The sequence below is a fragment of the Danio rerio genome, chromosome 16, assembly GCF_052040795.2.
Source record: "Danio rerio strain M-AB ecotype USA chromosome 16, GRCz13ab, whole genome shotgun sequence".
Taxonomy (NCBI): domain Eukaryota; kingdom Metazoa; phylum Chordata; class Actinopteri; order Cypriniformes; family Danionidae; genus Danio; species Danio rerio.
Genome location: NC_141036.1, coordinates 57,418,337 through 57,440,000, shown reverse-complemented (window position 1 = coordinate 57,440,000; position 21,664 = coordinate 57,418,337). Strand labels below are relative to the sequence as shown.

Sequence of the window (21,664 nt, the reverse complement as noted above, 5' to 3'; positions counted from 1 at the left end):
GAAAAAGAAACAAACAAAAAAAAAAAAGAAAATTCACAGGAAGGCGAATAACTCTGACTTTAACGGTAAATGCATCTTTTTCCTTACCCAGAACTCTCGCTACCAGGCAGAGGATTAAAGTGACAATGACGAAGGTCCAGTTCCACTGGTGCGGTCCGGCCACCGTCGACACTCCCAAAAAAATGAAGATAAGTGTGTCGCTCACGCTGCTCCACATCTTCAGGAAATACTTAGTGGTTGTGTGAGATTTATGGGAAATGTTGGCTTCCACGTAGGGTCTCATGACGGCACCACATGCGATTAACCTGGAGACAGAAGATGTAATGGTTATTTTAGGAGCCAGATCAGCCTTTAATATAATACATTTAGAAAGAAAAATCTTACAAGCACAGCACAATTCATATTTCATATTTGATTCACAATCCAACTTGTAACCTCAAAACACAATTCATAAATGCACAAATACAACTCAGAAATTTAAAACACAATTGATAATTGTGTTTTCAGTGTTTGAACTCTCTAATGATTAAATCACACTGAACTGAACTAAACTGAACTGAACTGAACTTAAACACTAAAAAACTGAACTACACTGTTCCAGTTACTATGACCATTTATGTGAAGCTGCTTTGACACAATCTACATTTTACAAGCGCTATACAAATAAAGCTGAATTGAATTGAATTGAATAAATAGACAAATTCTTTTCATTTGGGGAAATATTTAGCATTTTTACTTGAGAATTCACAAATTGTGTTTCATGTGTTTACGAATTTAATAAAAGTTTGTACATGCAATAATTTTGAGGCTGATCTGGCTCCATACTTATTGACATGACAATATTATATATGTGGATTTTAACATCAAAAGTAAATGAAATGCATTCCAAATGAAAATTGTCAAGTGTCGTCTTTCTATAGAGCTTTATATATGTAAAAAAAAATAATAAATAATAATAATAATAATAATATAATAATAATAGAAATCATAATAGAAATAATAATATAATAATAGTAATAATAATAATAACAATAATAATCAAATAATAATAATAATAATAATAATAATAATTATTATTATTATTATTATTATTATTATTATTATTATTATTATTATTATATATTAATAACATAATAATATTAATATTATTAATAATAATAATGATAATAATATCTGACTTTATTGGACATATCCAAACATGCGGAATAAAAACTTAATGACAAAGGCAAGACAACAAATGTTATGTTGTTTTAACTGATTTTAATAAATTTTGTTTAGTTTCTGTTTTGATAATTTAGTTTCTCCAAATCTGTTTGTAAAGTTTGTTTGCAAAAACAGTAATTGTTTTTGTAAAGTTATATAAAGTGTAAATTAATATTTTAGTCAGGTTGATTGATGTAAGTTGAGATGACTTGAAAAGTTCATTTAATTAAAAAAAAAGAAATAAATTAAAGCAGCAAGACGTTTTTGCAGTGGCAGAAAGGTAGAATCCTAAAAGAATGCATAAAATGTTTGTTAGACGTCACAAAATATTAAGTGATAGCTAGGTTTAAGGAAACTCTTTAAATCATTAATTATGTTTAATTATAATATTTTTATAAAATTGTTTACTGTATGCCTGTTATGAAGAATACCTTTATCTTTGAAAGTTTAACTATTCAAAATTTTAGAATGAAACATTACATTTTTTTAATAATTAGAATAAAAGCAAATATTACAATTGTGTCAAGTTAAATAAATTTTTAAATGTAAATTTAATAAACATCATCAAAAACGACAACGTAAGAGTGAATTTCCAGACGTACACAATTAAACCATTATTTTTTTGTTAAAATATCAATAAATTAACTTTGTAAAAGTATGCACAACTTGTAGACTATAAATTGGGAAACATGGAGGCAGAAACAGTTTTATAGTAATTTACAATACTAATTTAAAAATGGCTTATTAACATCAATTAAACCATCGCTAAACAAGCTAATTATTAAGTTAATAAATGGAAAGATTACCATTAATTTACAAATGAACATTAAAATATTGTTACAAACCTTATCTATTATGGAAATAAAATTGGCTAAATTATATTCTTTAAAGAATAATAATAAAAAATAACAAAATAGTATAATAATAGTACAAATGTGCCTAAATAAATTTATAAACATACGAACATTGTCATTTAAAACATTATCAAAGCAAGCTATTTACATGGAAATACTGTAAGCCTTATATATATATATATATATATATATATATATATATATATATATATATATATATATAGTCCTTTTTTTCTTAGAATCATAATTCTCACAGTATTAAATAACATTTATACAATATTTTAATAACAGCGCAATATTAACAGATTTTAGTCATAACAGTGATGATCCTGAATGTGCATCACTTTCAATACTTAATTAGAATACAATCACATAAGCCCTTGAAAGTGAACATCTCAATTACCCTCATTTAGCACAATGTGTGATAAACTATTTCCACCTCCAGTCAAATCTCAAAGGAACAGGCGTGATCACGACAATGTACAATTACCTCAAATGACTGTTTATATGGAAATGAATCAATTACACAGTATTATAGGGGTGTGGTTGATTGTCTAATTATCTTTATCTGTAACTCACTATTTCACAGTTAAACAGCACATATAATCAGGGTTGAGAACGCAAACTTTCGGTCATTTGTTCCTCTTTTAAAGGACAAACCTCTGTGACAAAACTTCCTGTGACGGCAGCGAGGCGTTTCTTTAGTGTAGGAGTTCAGTTTTGCATAATAATGATTTCACACAGCCCATAAACAGCAATAATGTGCTGCTTGTGTCAGTTTTTTTTACCTTAATAAAACGCCAGTAATAAAGAGCATGAATAAAATACAATGAAAATAGTTCCTTGTCTCCCAAATTGAATTAAAGCAACATTAAAGACAAACAATTTTACAAAAAAAATTTATATTTCAAATAAATGCAGTTGCTTTTATTTAGTCATACACTTATTTCACGCGGCCGGGATTTTAAAACATGAAAGTGAGCCTGCGGTGGAAAAAAGCCTGAAAGTATAGGATCAGCATTGTAAACATTGCAGCAACATGCTGTGTACTGAAAAACCTCCAGCTGTTGCCACGATTTAAAAATTCAGATATGATGTAAACATCACTTTAATATCATTCAGTTCAATTTAATTTAAACAACTAAAAGCATATTAGGCATCAAACAACATCGCAATCTCTTTCAGAGTGATATGTGCAAGTGTCCTCCTAGGTTTCAGTTCATGGCAGCAGGTAAACATTGTGGGGACGCTTCCCTGCTTCAGTCTATGTAACCTGGTGAGCGATAAAACAATCCAGTCCTCTGTAGCACACCCTCGTGTTGTCTGTGATAGTGTTGTCGTCAATAGTGTTGACGTTTTAAAAACGTCTAATTCCCGCTAACATTTAAGCGCCGCTGAGCGCGCTCATAAACGTCGCTGATTAGCCATAGTATTCACCAGTGCTCAACAGAAATGACTGTGATTGGCCGTGACGGTCATCAGCTCACCGCTCTTCACCGAGTGCAAACAGATACACAGACATTAGAGCCGTGAAGATCAGTCGATTTATCAGCGGATCGCTCGTCTGTGTTTGTGCTCGGTAAACACCGGTGAAGTGTGATGAACTGATGACCTTCACGGCCAATCACAGTCATTTCTGTTGAGCACGTGAACAAAATTTCAAATCAGCACTGTTTAAGGGGCCGATCACACCGTACGCACATTTGCGTTCCAAAAACGTGTGGCGCACATTACTGCCTTTTTGTTTACGAGACAAAAAGGAGCGCAGTTTGCTTTTTTATGTAGCTAGACAACGACTGAATCAGCTGTGTATTTGTTTGAGAGTATTGCTGTTGATATTAATACAATTTTAATAAGTAACAATGTTGTGATATTCAAGATTTTTGAAGCCATACAGCTCTGGATAACTTAGAAGAGCAACCACTAGTCTCTCCTCCATCTTCAAAAGTCTCCCTTGTTGTCTTGACAACATAAACGCTGCAGGCACCTCAATGGAAATCCAGCCTCTGCTTTCATGTGATTGAAGAATAAAACAGACGCAAGTGACGTAACGCGTTTTTTTCCGCTCAGAGTTGATTATTTCAACTGACTTCAAAAGAAGAGAATCTCAGCTTTCCAGTGCTTTATCACATAACATTCGCGGTTCCGGAGGCTCCGGAATCAGTGCGGTTACGTCATCAAAATTTGACAACGCTGATTTGACAAAGAAACGCTCGTCACTGTGTCTCCGGACAAACCAGACACGATACATTGATGCATTGTCCCTCCTCCATGCCCAGATTGGTTCAAACTCGCTATATCACAACCAATAAGCATAGGTTTCGCTTTTGTTTGTGGACCAAAAACGAGCGTTTTGAACAACACGGAATGAGAGATAGGCATACATTTATGCGCGGCTAAATAAAACGCAAAAAAAAGTTTTGCATGAAATAATTCTCATACTAAGTACTTTTGCATGCACAGCAGCACAGAAACATAAAACAGTGACACAGCAAAGACGAACTGCTGCTCTTGCTGTTTTCAAAAGACGCAAATGAAGGTGCAGCTGTTTGTCTGCATTGCAGACAACCATATCCAAATCCATATCCACAGACAACCATATCCATGCTGGCACATAAAACCTAAGGATGTTCCATATTGAATCTAGTTTCGTTATGTAACTATTTATAGTATAGTAAATATTTATATCTATTTTTTACTGAGGATTTGCACCATGTTTATTTGGACTTTGACACATTATTTATTATTTTCTTATTTTTTTATTTGTTCATTGTAAGTGGTGTTGTTTATAGTAACTGAAAATATATTATTTGGAAAAAGTCAAATTTGCTTCACTGTCCTATTATTTTGTAACAATTGTAACATACCATATACCGCGAAACCGTCAAACCGTGGTATTGTTTTAGACGATTATCATACCGTAAAAATTCATACCGTTACAACCCTAGTTCTGACACACGTTTACTTACTGCCGCAAAGACGCAGAGAATCCAGAAAACTTTAGACAGTAGATCAAGTGTCAGTGACAAGCTATTAAATCACTGGATGCTTTCAGATGTGAGAAATACCGGCCCTGACCTGTTTCATCTGGGCCTGTTTATTGATCTCATATTTCAGAGAGAGACACAGGATGAAAGCTTTTGTGGAATATTGGAGAGTCTTCTGCAAAACTTTTCATAGCAAAAAGGGCTCCTATTACTTATGTTAAAAATAGAGAGCATCTATTGTGTTTTAAATAATTATCTTTTTTTTGCATAATGTATTCATGCATGTTGTTTGCAAATAAATTTATTAGAAAAATGTGTTTAAGTACTGTAGTATATAAGGACTAGAGGCTGATTTATACTTCTGCGTCGAGTGATAAGCAATACCCACGACGCCTGCCTTGCGCGTAGTAGTGCATTTATACTTCTGCATGCTGTTTGTGTTGCTCTGCAGTAACACCTTTGTAACACTAGCTGGCAGTAGGCTTTTATGTTCCTCTGTGTTGAATTTCTTCGTGGGTGTTTTGTTTATTCCGAATGCTACGTTAAATGTTAAAGTAGCTAAAACTCGCTCATTCAGAGACAAGAACCGGCGGACATGTAACAACATAAACCATAAGGTAAACACAAACCAAAAAACTCTTATATGGAGCTCCTTCACTGGACTGGACACTCACCACTCATGCACCATGCAACACTGACACCAAGTCGACCAATCACAGAGCTTGTGATACGCGTTGTTACAATGTGTAGTTACATGTTTATGGAAGGAATGCATCAGCGTCGGCGTGAGCCACGGCGATTGGTCTGCGACAGCCTGAAGGCTGCGCTGAAGCATACGTATACATTTGACGCAGAAGCATAAATAAGCCTTTATCGTACATTTTACCTGAATTTTAGTTTTAAAAACATACATAAAATGAATAAAAATGAATGAATACACAATCAAATAAAAATTAAAAATAAATAAATATTCAAGCTAATAAAATTTTTTATTAAATAATTAAATAAATACACAAGCAAATAAAAATAAAAATTAAATAAATAAATAAAATAAATACACAAGCAAATAAAAAACTAAATAAATAAATAAAATAAAAACACAAGCAAATAAAAATTAAAACTAAATAATAAAATAAAAATCAAATAAAAAAAGGAAAAATATAAATACATTTTAAAAATATATTAGGGGTTTCAAATTAAATTGTTTTGTTAAATCAGTTATTAGAGATGAGTAATTAAAAGATTATGTTTAGAAATGTGTTGAAAAAATCTTCTCTCCATTAACCCTTTGATGCACAAGCTATAAAATAGATATAGAAAAAATAAACTTAGACGAGTCACTTTAGACTCATGTAGTGAATCAAAGGGTTAAAAAGAAATTTGGGAAAAAAAAAAGGGGCTAATAATTCTGACTTCAACTGTGTGTGTGTATATATATATATATATATATATATATATATATATATATATATATATATATATATATATATATATATATATATATATATATATATGTATGTATGTATGTATGTATGTATGTATGTATGTATGTATGTATGTATGTATGTATATATATATATATATATATATATATATATGTGTGTGTATATATATATATATATATATATATATGTGTGTGTGTGTGTGTATACACACACACACACACACACACACACACACACACACACACACACACACACACACACACACACACACACACACACACACACACACACACACACATATATATATATATATTGTTTTAGGAGTAAAAGCCTATGGAAAATGTCTTCTCTCAGTCGTCTGGATTTATTTTAATTTTTAAATTAAATTTAAGTGAATTTTTTTTATATATACATAAAAAATTGGACATTGACAATTTAATTCTATGAAATATAAATTTTTTAAATTAATTTTTAAAATGATAATTCATAAAAAAATAAAAAACATTGACAATATAATCTCATCAACTTATTACAGGGTTCATACACATTTTTACTACAAAAATTCCGTGACATTTTCTATGACTTTTCCAAGACTTAATGTTTCATGCAATGTCTACATACGTGTAGTAAAAGAAAAACAATGCATGTTCAACTTTATTACAGCATATCGTGAACACGCAGCAATCTATTTATTTTCAATTTATATTTATATCTACGTATAATGGATTTAGATAATGCTTACACCGCACTAATAATGAGAGTATGTGATTGAACAAGGACAGAAAGGAAGTAAAATACCTATATTCAAGTATACAGATATCTGTTTTCTATGACTTTTCCAAAACTTTGTGGGTTTTTCTGTTTTTCCAAAACCCTTCCAGGCCTGGAAAGTGCAATGTCAAAAATTCCATGACTTTACCAGGATTTCCATGACAGTATGAACCCTGTTATTGAATGAAATTGTGAAACTGAATTGAAGTGTTGACTTACGCCATGATGCCAGACAGATGAAACACCTCAGCGGACAGATAAGCCATGTAGCTGTAGACGAAGACGAACAGCGGCTCGATGACGCGTGTGTGTGAGGTGAAGCGTGATGTAAAGGCCGCCAGGATGCCATAGATGGCGCCGACCACGATTCCACCCAACGACACCACCAGAAAACACACAATTCCCAGAAACACGTCCGTGATGGTGATGGTTCCCACACTGGAGTACTCCTCGAACAGATGATACAGAACCTGCACAACAACACAAAAAGAGATCAGTCCAGAACATCAGGCCTATTTTATTAAACAGAGATTATAAACTGCATTTATTTAAAAACTATACGACAGTAAAGGCTGCTGTATACATAAAAAACTAATTGAATTTAAAATGTATATATGATTGAAGGAAGGAAGGAAGGAAGGAAAGAAAGAAAGAAAGAAAGAAAGAAAGAAAGAAAGAAAGAAAGAAAGAAAGAAAGAAAGAAAGAAAGAAAGAAAGAAAGAAAGAAAGAAAGAAAGAAAGAAAGAAAGAAAGAAAGAAAGAAAGAGACTTCCTGACACTGAGCCAGCATCGCAATCTTCGACCCCGTCCCCATCACAGCAGCAACCCGCAAATATAGTAAAACAAAGCCCATGCGGGTCAGGTATTTGAGACTGTAGGCTATAAATAATTATATTGTTATGAATTAATTCCTCGCCGCCTTCAACGACGATGCCATTGTCCATCGCGATGTCTCACATTAGACATCGTACGATGGCAAATTACTCTGCATCACCCAACCCCAGTGGACACATATAGAAATACACATAAATTGGGCACATTTATAAAAAATTTTTCCAGTTGACTTGTGGGTCAAAAATGACCCAGGCATTTTAGCAGCAGAAAAAAAAACTTTATTTATTTATTTTTTTTTTATCTTAAAGTGTGGTGACTTTCCTAAAAAAATGCAAAATAAATAAAAAAAATAGAAAACAGATAGAATGTATAATTTTCTTTTTTCATATTTTCACAAAAGCTGTACACATTTAGGGTCAATATTGAATGAATTGATTTGTTGAAACTGCATTTATACACTATCACAATACTGCAATATAAAACACATCGCAATATAAAGTTTTTCCAAAATAAATAAATAAATAAATAAAAATCTCCTTTACAAATAAGGGGGAAAAATATACAGGTATGCCTGTCATGATATACATGTTTTGTTGTACGATATATTGCACCCGAATATATTGTGATAAATTATATTATTGTCATATTTTGCATTTTACTACAAGATTATTTTTTACTACTCTTTATATAATGCCAGAACGCAAGTACAGTCTATGAAAGAGCACATACAGTTAAAGTCAGAATTATTAGCCCCCTTTGAATTTTTTTTCTTTTTTTTATTTCCCAATTGATGTTTAACAGAGCAAGGAAATTTTCACAGTATGTCTGATAATATTTTTTCTTCTGGAGAAAATCTTATTTCATTTAATTTCGGCTTGAATAAAAGCAGTTTTTAATTTTTTATGAACCATTTTAAGGTCAAAACTATTAGCCCCTAAGCAAATTTTTTTCTCGATAGTTTACAGAGCAAACCATCATTATAACCTGCCAAGTTAACCAAATTAACCTAGTCTAATAAGCCTTTAAACAGAAATTGGCGGAAAAAAACAAGGGGGCAAATAATTCTGACTTCAACTGTATGGGGCGGGGGGTTATTCTGACTATATATATATATATATATATATATATATATATATATATATATATATATATATATATATATATATATATCAGGGCTCGAAATTGCGACCATTTTGGTCGCATATGCGCCCGAAATTTTATCTATGCGACCTCAAAATATATTTGGGAGCATTTCTGCGAGTGCTTAAAATTGTTGAGTGCGACCAGTTTTTACTGCAAAATGTTCACCACATGCGCGGATTCGGGAGACATTCACGCAGAATGCATCTCTCTAAGCTCTTTGTCTGCACTTGAAACGGGAAACGCAGTGCTCAGGAATGGTTTAAAACAGTTGTCATGTCATCTTGCTACAGTAACAAGTCCGTAATGCTTGCCCCGCCTTCGCGCTCTTCTTATTGGCCCACCACTGCTCTAGCACTGAACGCGAATGATTGGTTAATGTCAGCTGTCAATCACTCAGCCAGCGCCTTCTTGCTTGGGATGACAGAGAGAGCTACTACCGCGAAAAACTAAAGCGCTAAAGATGAGAATGAAAATGACACTGGCAGATTTTGTTTTAGAAACCATGGCATCTAAAGTTATAAATAATGACACATCTTAGTTGTGATCATGTGCTGAATGTTAGTCCACCATCTACACTTTTCCAAGAGTGGATAAAAGACTCCGTTGGCTTCAAGTCCGCTATTAAAAGTCTGTGGGGATGGAGTTTTCAGGTAACAGTTTGCCACATCTAGCACGAGAGCTTCTGTTTAATCCTTCATTTAATCGCTAGATGCTGTCCGCCGTGCAAGGGACAGCTATATGTAAAATTTAACACCACGTACACCATCGGCATCGCAAACGGGCTTGCACTGAGTAAACTAATATCGCTACTCATGAAAAGAAAGTATTGCTATTAACATGACGTATGCATATAATAAGGTACAGTATGTCAAAAGCATCAATGCAATATCAGACAGCACTTGTGAGAACAGCACAGTTATAACGTTAACAGATTCATTTAAGCAGTGCGTGCAGGGCCGGTGAGCGCTCCGTGTATGCTTTGGTCACTCAGTTATGTTATAAAATCTATTTTCTTGTAATAACGGGATTTCGTTGAGACATATTTTCCTCAAGCTTGCATATATATATATATATATATATATATATTTTTTTTTTTTGCTTGTTAGTTTGATTACTGTTGATTTCAAATGCAATAAATATGTTTGAATAAAACTTGTAGTAACGGTGCTCATAATTGGTGGGTGCGACTAAATTTTGGCTGATGCGCCTAACTTTTTAAAGTTAGGAGCATCGGTGCTACCAAGAAAAAAGGTTAATTTCGAGCCCTGTATATGTACATGTGTATACTGTCATCTTAACACTCAGTAAGTGTCTGTAAATGTAAGTATTTTTAGTGAGTTACAAGTATTTGAGAACAATAAATTGTAGCATTTATAGCTTTAACTTTCCGGGCACCATTTTAACAGCAGAAAAAAAAAAGAAAAAAAATATACATATATATTTTATCTTGAATTTTGACTATTTTTTCTAAAATTAGAAGAAAAAAATCGTAATGCTTCATTTTTTATTTTTATTTTTTTTTAGAAAACATTAGAAAAAAATGTATATTAAATCGCAACATCAAATATTCCAAATATCTTGCAGCTCTAGTTTTTTCCTTCTCGTCTACCAAGTGTAGTATTAGACTCTTCATCAAGAACACTCAGCAGCATCACGCTCTTCTCCAAACCACTCAATAAAACCTGATTTAGTGCTTCCCAGCTGAAATGAGCAAAGCGGGACAACAAATCCTCCTGAGATTAGAGGAGCAGCTCTTCAGCGAACGCCTCAAATCACGTTTGGCTTCTTCCATTGATCGTCTACTAAGTGTCATTCGTCTCGCAGAGCACTAGAGAAGCTTGTTCAAAGCATGAGGTCAAGCAGTTGAGGAAAAACAGCTCAGGGTAGGCATCAGATTGTGATGGTATGATATCCTTAGATAAAAATATCACGATAGTTGTACAGTATTGTGTTCACTGCTCTACAATGTGTTCATTTAAGTGTTTGGGTAAAAAATGAGTTTTTCCTCCCATTGAACACATTATAATTTAGTTTAAGAAACATTGATGATATTTGGCACAGTAAACATGCCAGGCTGAATAATTAAAACAAATCATTGACTTCTGCTGTCTTCTTTAGTTTCAAAACATTTCTTCACACCTTGAAAAGGCATCTTTGGAGATCTACCTTTCCTTTGAATATAAAGTAAAGCCACTGGGCTGTTCGGGTCTCTAGCATGCTGGATGTTGGTTTAAAAGTGATTTGTTTATCAAATGTTTTGAATCACGGCCTGACCAGTAGCTTTTGATCTGAAGGGTCCTTTTCTGCTGGAGATACTGTTGCCCTAAAAAACTAAAGTATTCATTAAAAAAAATCTTACATATACTGTAGGAAGGGCATAACAGAACATTTCAGCAGCTTTTAAACCTTAACTTTTCCAATCCGAGGTAAACCTTGAAACAGGTTATCATCCCATGCCTAGAACAGGTTGGTGGAAACGACAGAGCTCAATCGGCTGATAAATTGAGCTGTGAGAGTGAACAAGTGTGCAGGGAATTCACCGAAGACCTGAAACCATCCACTGATCGCACGCATGCGCACACACAGAGAGACTACCAATGGATGACCAAAGTCCATAAACAGTTAATATCTAGAGGAAGGAAGCCCAGTAGATGATAGTGGCATACTAAAAAAAACCTGATACGAAAAGTAAAAATGAAATAGAAAATGAAAAATAAATGTTTAACATAAATAACTAGAAGAATGTGGATTCAAAATTCAAAGGTAAAGCTCAACTAGAAAAGCATTAATAGTTCATTAAATTTTTAATAAAGTTTTGAGGTTACCACTAGGGTTGGGCAATGACACCAAACTGGCATCGTACAATGTCTAATGTGAAACATCGCGATGGTGTGAGCGAGCGAGCGAGAGCGAGAGCGAGAGAGAGAGAGAGAGAGAGAGAGAGAGAGAGAGAGAGAGAGAGAGAGAGAGAGAGAGAGAGGAATGGAGTACTTTCATTCCCTCAATCGCTGTGAAATAGGGGCTTCTGCTGTAAGCGTCAAGACTGATCCAGCAAACACACAGTAAACGGTAAAACTGTGCACAGTTTCTGCATTTGTATGTAGTTGGAACATTGTAAATACTCTTGTTCCCCTTAATCTCGCCATAGTAAGCTACGGCGACATTGCGAATATGCGATAAATGACGTCAGCACACAATAACCGGTTATGATTATTACTGAACCAATACCGAATTGTCCGTGCACTGAAGAAACAATTCATTTTCACACCCCTACTTTAAGCTTTATTTTACATCTACAGAATTGTGAGAAAATCATGATTTTATTTTAAGACAAAACATTGTGATTCTCAATTTAGCCAGTAACATGCAGCGCTACTACTCAGCCAATCCCCAATCCCCATAGACAAGAAAAAATAAAGAAGTGACTGCAGGCTTAAGGAAAGTAATGGAGTAAAAGTACCGATACAGCACTGAAAATATACTGAAGGGGATATAAAAGTTCATTTATAAAACTACTTAGTATATTACAATTCCTGAGGAAAACGACTCAAATACAGTCATTTAAGTATTGTACTTTGTTCCTTTACACCACTGTTAATAAGATTGACTTAATTTGCTAAAAGCAATGTTCCTTCAGCTAGAACTACAAGAACTTGTAGAAGAGATTTAAATAAATATAGACTCAAAATTAAAAAGAATCAATTAACTTTCAATTTATTAGTTTAGAAGAGTTTGGTTAAACATCAAGTAGATTAAACATGATTTTTGACAAGTTAATTGTACTTGACGTAAGATAGTAAAATGTACTTGAAATTTGATTGTGCAAATAGTTTGATAAAAAATGTTATAATTTAAATTCAATCATTTTCCTTTGGCTTAATCCCTTACTTATCAGGGGCCGCCACAGTGGAATGAACCACCAACTAATCCAGCATATGTTTTAGACAGCGGATGCCCTTCCAGCTACAACCTAGTAGTGGGAAACACCCATACACACTCATTCACACACATACACTACAGACAATTTAGTTTATTCATTTCACCTATCGCTCATGTTTTTGGACTGTGGGGGAAACCAGAGCATCAAGTAAACCTTAAAGGGGTTTTTGTTCCGTGTACTCACCACAGTGACGGCATCGTTCAGTAGCGACTCTCCGAACACCAGAATGTGGAGCAGCTCGTTGATGTGGATCTCCTCAAACACCGCCAGAACCGCCACAGGATCCACAGCCGAAATAATGGAGCCGAACAGCAAACAGGACAGCAGATCCACATGCACCAGGTGAACGCCCTCCAGCTGACAAACACCGTATAGTAAACCGCCAATGAAGAAGGAGTTCCAGAGCGTTCCCACCACCGCAAACATCAGGATGGTGCCCAGGTTTTCAGTGAAGGGTCGGATGGGAAGAAAATAGCCGGCATCTAGGATGATTGGAGGAAGCAGGTAGAGAAAGAAGATGTCGGATCGGAGGACGGGAGGAACTTCACCCACGAGTTTCATGAGACCCCCGATCAGGAGGCCGACCACGATGAGCAGACAACTCTCAGGTACGATGGAGGAAATGCGGGGGATCAGGTGGAACCCTGAAATCATGAGAAAAGAGAAGCATGGATGAGGAATGGAAGGGGGATTATATTAATAATACTATATTTATATATATATATATATATATATATATATATATATAAAATTAAATACAAATGAAAAATAATTAAATAAAATAATAGAAAAATAAAATTACATTTTATTTAATATAAAACTAATTTGAAACAAAATAACATTAAAACAAAACAAAAATAAATAAATAAAATTACATGAGACAAAATTAAATTAAATTGAAAACAGAATAACAATACAACTATAAAAATTAAATAATACAACTTGAAACTAAATTAAATTAAAAAGCAATTAAATAAAATAAAAATAAATATAATAAAATAATAATAAAATTTAAAATACATAATAAAAATTACATTTATAAAACTAAAAGTAAATTAAAAACAAAATAAAAATCAATCAATAAAAATAATCAAACAAATAAAATTACAAATAAAACACATTTATCAAAATTGAATTAAAAACAATAAGTTGATATGAATTAAAAACAATAAGTCGATAAAAATAAATCAATATTTGAAACTAAATTTAGTTAGAAACAAAATACATATAAATCAATTAATATAAATACATATGAAATAAATTTGAAATATAATTACATTAATTATAATTTTAATAAAATAAAAATAATAAAATAAATTACATAACATATAAAATATAATACAACTTGAAATTAAATATAAAAAACAAACAAAAAATAAATATAATAAAATAATAATTAACAAAAAAAAAAATTACATTATATACATATAAAATAAAAATTTAAACAAAATTAAATTCAAAACAAAATAAAAATAAATCAATAAAAATAAATCAATAAATGGAGCACACCCTGAAGTAATGAGGAAAAAGGAACATAGATGAGGAACGAGAAGGGGGATTGCCTAAATAATAATACAATTTGTGATTAAATTAAACTGGAGTTTATGTGTGCCAGGGTGCACTCTAAATATATGTGCTTACAATAAAAATAATAATAATATTAAATAAAATTATAATATATATAAAATAAATATTAAATGCAAAATGAAAATATTAAAATTAAATAAATTACATTCAAAATAAAATTAATTTGGAACAAAAATTGAATTTATTAGAAAAAAATAAATAAATCAATAAATAAAATTACATATAATATTAAATAAATTAACCAAAATTAAATTAACAGAATAAAAATAATGAAAGAAAAGTATTTTAAATTAAGTTAAATGAAAAAAATGAAATAAAAATGAAATAAAACTACATTATATTTAAAATAAATCTTAAATACAAATGAAAATAACTAAATGAATAAAATTACTTTATATAGAAAATAAATGTTGAATATAAAATAAAAACAATTAAATAAATTAAATAAAATTACATAAAAAATTTAATAAATTTGAAACAAAACAAAATGTAATTGGAAACAAAATAAATATAAATCATAAATAAAATTACATATAATATTAAACAATTAATTTTAACCAAAATTAAATTAAATTAAATTAACAAAATATTAGGTGGAAGCCTGAAATAAGGAGAAAAGAGGAACATGGATGAGGAACGAGAAGGGGGAATACTTAAATACTAATAAAATTAGTGATTAAGCGAAACTGAAGTTGTAAAACTGCACTCTAAATGTGCATGCTCACAATATTGCTAAAAAAACCTAACAATAAATAATAAAATTAAATACATAAAATAAAAATGTATAAAAAAAATCAATAGCAATAATAATAATAAATATACAAGTGCCCTAATACAATTCACAACCCAATAAACAGAAAAAAATTAAATCAGATGAAACCTGTTAATGAACATATTTTTTACAGTGCACAAGGCACAATGCATCATATGATACTATAAGTTCAACAATGAGTTACATGATTGTTTTTGAGAAACTGACAAGTTCATCTTTTATTTTGAGATACACTTCATCTTTACTTTTAATTTCAAGTCATCCTGATTGTCTACATCACCACATGCGAAGCTCTGAGTGACATGAAGACAGTCAGCAGAAAACAGACCCTGGAGACGAGCTGAATTAAACCTCTTCCAGCTGAAAGAGTAATGCATCTGCCTATAATGGCTGCGGTCTTCAATTCCTCCAGGGGTCAACGATTAGCAGCTTCACATTTTACATCATAATAGAGGAAAGAGGCCTGTTTCTCCACCGACAGACTAGGAGTTTCACTATTTATTATGCAATTGATATGCAATCAACATAACATGGCACTTTCTGGTATCATTTGTGCAAGTACACATGCAGGCAAGATGTTGAGGAATTTATTTTGTAAAAGCAGCGTCTCTTGACAGTCAAAATAAAAGCAGCACACTCTTTTGTATTATTGTTTTTAACTCTAAATTAACCAACATAAATAAAATGTCATCAAAATAACCTAATATAAAAAACTATTTACTTAAACTACATCAATTAACTGATTTATTAATACAATTAACAACAATGCATAATGCATAAGATTCGCTTCACTGAATTATTAATACACAAACAGACAAAAGACTAAAGATAACTGGACTTATCAGAGCTTTAACAAAATCGTAAAAATATAATAAAATCAACAACAGTGTGAAATAAATTGAAATAAAGAAATAAAACAATACAAATAAGTAAACACTCAAAAAAAAAAACTTAAGCTTAAGTTCACCGCATTATTAAACAATCAATAAAACTTCTGCTTAATTTAACTGGACTATCAAAGTCATAATATAATATCATTAAATTATTATTAATATTTTTAAAAAACAGTAGTTTTTTTTACACTTTATATATCAACGGATTGTCTGTTAATCACTCAAATCTCCCTTATCAAGGATTCATAAAACATATTCAAATAAAATAAACATTTTGGGCTTATATCTGCTGCGCCATATATACCCCCCTTTTCTGGATGGATGGATGGATGGATGGATGGATGGATGGATGGATGGATGGATGGATGGATGGATGGATGGATGGATGGATGGATGGATGGATGGATGGATGGATGGATGGATGGATGGATGGATGGATGGATGGATGGATGGATGGATGGATGGATGGATGGATGGATGGATGGAAAGGTAGACAGACAGACAGACAGACAGACAGACGGATAGACAGACAGACACTCAGACAGATAGACAGACACTCAGACAGATAGATAGATAGATAGATAGATAGATAGATAGATAGATAGATAGATAGATAGATAGATAGATAGATAGATAGATAGATAGATAGATAGATAGATAGATAGATAGATAGATAGATAAAGCGATAAATGGAGCGATAGACAGACGGAACGACTGACAGACAGACAGATATATATATATATATATATATATATATATATATATATATATATATATATATATATATATATATATATGGATGGATGGATGGATGGATGGATGGATGGGTAGACAGACAGACAGACAGACAAATAGAGTGATAGATGGAGTGATAGATAAAGCGATAGATGGAGCGATAGACAGACGGAACGACTGACAGACAGATAGACAGAGATATATATATATATATGGATGGATGGATGGATGGATGGATGGATATAGATAGATGGAACGATAGACAGAAGGAACGACAGACAGACGGATAGATGGAGCGATAGATGGAGCGATAGATGGAGCGATAGACAGACGGAACGACCGAAAGACAGACAGACAGACAGACGGATAGATAGTGACATTCTGAGTCGATCTCTCTCTTTTGTATGTTGTAGCACTGTATTAATACAGTATTGTAGTGCTACTGAAACTAGTAGTGTTTGCTTTGGCTTTTTTAGGGTTAATTATTGTGATGTCCTGATTGCAACAGAAAAATACTGGGAAATCTCTGTAGACTGATGGCATATCAAGCCGTTCAGTTTGATAATCTTAAAATGTGAGCAAAAATCATCCGTTTTGTCATCACCTTAGACATTACGCTAGAGAATCACTTAAACACTATAGCTCTAAATTATCAACAGTTCTGAAGTCAGCAGATGTGAATGAATGGCGGAAGTAGTTCCTTGTACAAAAGGGATTGTAAAACTCTTTGTATTTAATTTTCTTTTTCATACACACGATTATGTCGTCGAACTGTTGTATAAACGCAATATGACACTCGTAGCAGTGTGATATGGCTGTATATCGACAATGGTGGGGGCAGAATGCCTCAGTTGTTATAAGGTCAATACACCTTCACGCTGGCACCAAGCCTGTCATGAGGCCCTTAAACTGCCAACACCAGACCCCTGGAAAGACTTTGAATTATTCAAAGCCATTGTTAGTGCCTGGGTGCCACATGTTATGAGCCATAAAACAACACAACACAAGACATGATGGCTTAAATATGTAATCTGCATCCTGAACACAGCACTGGAAAAAAATGATTCATTGAATTTACTCAATTTCTTTTTTAAAGGTAAGTGGTTTCATAGAATTAGTATGGGATGAAATTAAACACATCAATTTGAACATTACTAAATGTTATTTGCGTGCTTAAATTCAGCCCATTTTAATTGTTTGCAATCAGTTACCTTAAAGACATTAGGTAAAATCCAGCTAATCATTTTTTCAGCGAGCCATTATTAGCAAAAATGTCAACATCTAAAAAAAAAAACGACAAGCTGTGATCTACAGAACTCATAGATTTCACACGTTAGCACTTTTTTCTCCACCTCCTTCCACCCTGAAATAACAGGGGAACAGAATTAATAGATGGAGAGATGAGGAGAATGATTGATGTTAATTAAAAGGAACTGCATGCATTTATATTTCAGCAATTTTGTCCTTCTCCCTGCAGTGCTTTTATGAGGTGACTCAAGGTTTTCTTGCACTAAAAGAAAACACCTTAATACATACAACCTTGGAGTTAATAATTCTTCACTGCAAAAAAATAAATAAATAAAATAAATAAATAAATAAACTTCGAGTTTTTGTCTTTGTTTATAGTCCAAATATTTAGAAATTCTTAAATCAACAAGCATTTTCTAGACAAGCAAAAATATAGTCTTGTTTTCAGAAATGATGGGTCAAAATAAAGTGGGACAAGCAGAATAATCTGGCAATGAGGTAAGCTAAATCATTTTGTTTTCACTGTGAAAATCTTATTACTCATCCCACTGGCAGGTTATTTTGCTTGTTTAAAGGAAAAACTCACTTCATTTTGACTTCTTATTTCTACTTTTATCGTTAAATAAATTAACTAACATGAATGATCAACTTCATTCCATCAGTTGGTTTAAAAATATCTATTTTGAGAAAGTTTAACATTAGTTATTAAAAATACAATGCATCCTTTGACTGTTAGTCCATGTTACCTCAAGTCTATTTAACTACTGATGTGTTAGCAATTAATTAGTCTTAGAAATTTACCATAACTAGGATTAGCAAATGCTACAGAAGTATTATTATTGTTAGCTCACAGTAACTATATAGTTAACTTGCATTAAGAAATCCTGCTGTAAAAAGTTTAAACATTTTGTAACATTATTATTATTGGTATCGCTTGAACATTTTTGTCAAAATTGAGTTACTGACATACTCTTATTAAATGACAACTTATTTATATTAAGGGATTTTTTTTATAAGTTGTTTATTCATTCATTCATTCATTCATTCATTTTCTGCCGCTTTACCAGGGTCGTAAGGTAGCAGAGAACCCCAGACTTCCCTCTCCCCAGACACTTCCTCCAGCTCCTCCGGGGGGATCCCGAGGCGTTCCCAGGCCAGCCGAGAAACATAGTCCCTCCAGCATGTCCTGGGTCTTCCCCGAGGCCTCCTCCCGGTGGGACATGCCTGGAACACCTCCCTAGGTAGGCTTCCAGGAGGCATCCGAAACAGATGCCTGAGCCACCTCAGCTGACTTCTCTCGATGTGGAGGACCAGCGGCTCTACTCCGAGCTCCTCCCGGGTGACAGAGCTCCTCACCCTATCCATAAGAGTGCGCCCTGCCACCCTGCGAAGGAAACTCATTTCGGCCGCTTGTATCCGAGATCTTGTCCTTTCGGTCATGACCCAATACTCATGACCATAGGTAAAATGGTAAAATATATGTTGTTTATATGTTCTTTATTTAAAAAACAAATGTTAAACACATACTGTTCACCATATGGAATGCCAAAACTTTGATGCTTAATATCTCATAATCATTCTGAATGCAGTAATTCTAAGGTGACTATCTTTAAAAATAGCTGTAATCAACGGTTCAATTAATTTTTTCCTCATATTTGTCATATAAATTCATGTTTTTTTTGTCTATATACATTTCTTTTATTTTTAACTTAATTTTAGTACGTAAAACTAAATGATTACGATAAATACTTTACCAAGTAGCTGCAATAAAATGTGATTTAATTGAATGAAAATGAGTGTATGTGTATATAAAAATAAATACAAATAAATACAATTTGGGGGTGGGGGGGTGTTTATATAGTAAATTAATGTTTACTTGATGCTGATTTCAGCAATGCAATAAAATTTAAATCAGAAGTGGTAAATTTAAAGTACAATTAACAGCTGTATTTTTATTAATTATCAATAAAAATATAAGAGTCATGTTGAACATTGGTCATTTTATTGTAAAGTAGTTCCGAATTAAAGATAAAAAAATGCATATATGCCATGCATTTCTGCCATGATTAAACTATATAGTGCATCAAACTCTTATATTTTATAGTATAAATATTTTTCCCTTGTATTTGAAATTTTATTTTAGAATTTTTGTATTTTCTTTATTGTAAGACACTTTGGATCAAGTACGGTTGCAATAAAACTGTGCTCTTGAAATAAAGTTTGTCTTGTCTTTTCTACAAGAAATGATGCATTTAAATTAAGGTTATACAAATCATGCATTTTCTGTAATACATTCATCCACACCTCTTTTAGGAATTTAGACCCCATGCATGAAAGCCCAGGAATCTGTTCCTTGCAGGTTTAACAAAATATTACAACCCCAGAGCTCCTAGTTGAGCAGAGGATCAACCGTCACACAGGCTGAGCAAGAACAGATCAAGAAAGACTTGTTTTTGGCTCAGATTCACACTAAAGTACTGAACACCCTGTGTTTTTACGCTAGGTGTGTTCACAAAGCATAGTTTATGGTAATTAAGTTGCACAATGGGAGAAAATCCATGGGCCATTAAGAGAAATGCATTTCAGTTTCTCCCACTCAACAACAGATCCTAGAGTTTAACAGCACACACAACAAACCACAAAAATAAACCAAACTAATTAGGAATGCTCAATATATTAGATATTTATTGTTATTGCAATAACAGTATCCATGGCATATATACAAACATTTTACATAGACATGGACTACATTATTTTTATTATTATTATTATTATTTAGTATAATGCTGCTATAAAAAGTGACTTAATTGTCTTAACATGACAATAATATGATCAATAATTACTGTTTTTAACAACAATAAATTCACATCAAAAAGTAATTGTGACAGAATAAAGATAAGGGATTAATTAAGAGGTTGTTATCTCAGAATAAAGCTTAGGATGTTTCAAAAACACAAGTCAAAAAGCTAAGCTGACAGAAAAGAAAACAGCTGATGGAGTATACACTAACCTGCACATTATTTAGACACAAGATGGCGCCAAACAGTCAAAAACACAAAGCTGACAGAAACGAAAACAGCTGATGGAGTATACACTAACCTGCGCATTATTCAGACACAAGATGGCACCAAACAGTCCAAAACACAAACCTGACAGAAACAAAACTGGCTAAATGGAGTATACACTAACCTGCGCATTATTCAGACACAAGATGCCGTCAAACAGTCCAAAACTCAAAGCTAACAAAAATAT

General features: G+C 32.6%; 1 protein-coding gene across 3 annotated transcripts in view; it reads right to left on the bottom strand.

Moving 5' to 3' along the window:
- Nucleotides 1–21,664, bottom strand: part of slc9a1a (solute carrier family 9 member A1a) — a 407,815-nt gene that overhangs the window by 354,877 nt on the left and 31,274 nt on the right. For all 3 annotated transcript variants that reach the window (XR_015512082.1, XR_015512081.1, XM_087288024.1), the window contains exons 2-4: nt 13,361–13,821; nt 7,480–7,730; nt 88–305 (exon numbers count right to left, since the gene is read on the bottom strand). Coding sequence is in view for 1 of the 3 variants with exons in the window: in XM_087288024.1 (XP_087144150.1) it covers nt 88–305; nt 7,480–7,730; nt 13,361–13,821 (930 nt within the window). In the remaining 2 variants the exon portion in view is untranslated. The remainder of the gene's footprint in view (nt 1–87; nt 306–7,479; nt 7,731–13,360; nt 13,822–21,664) is intronic.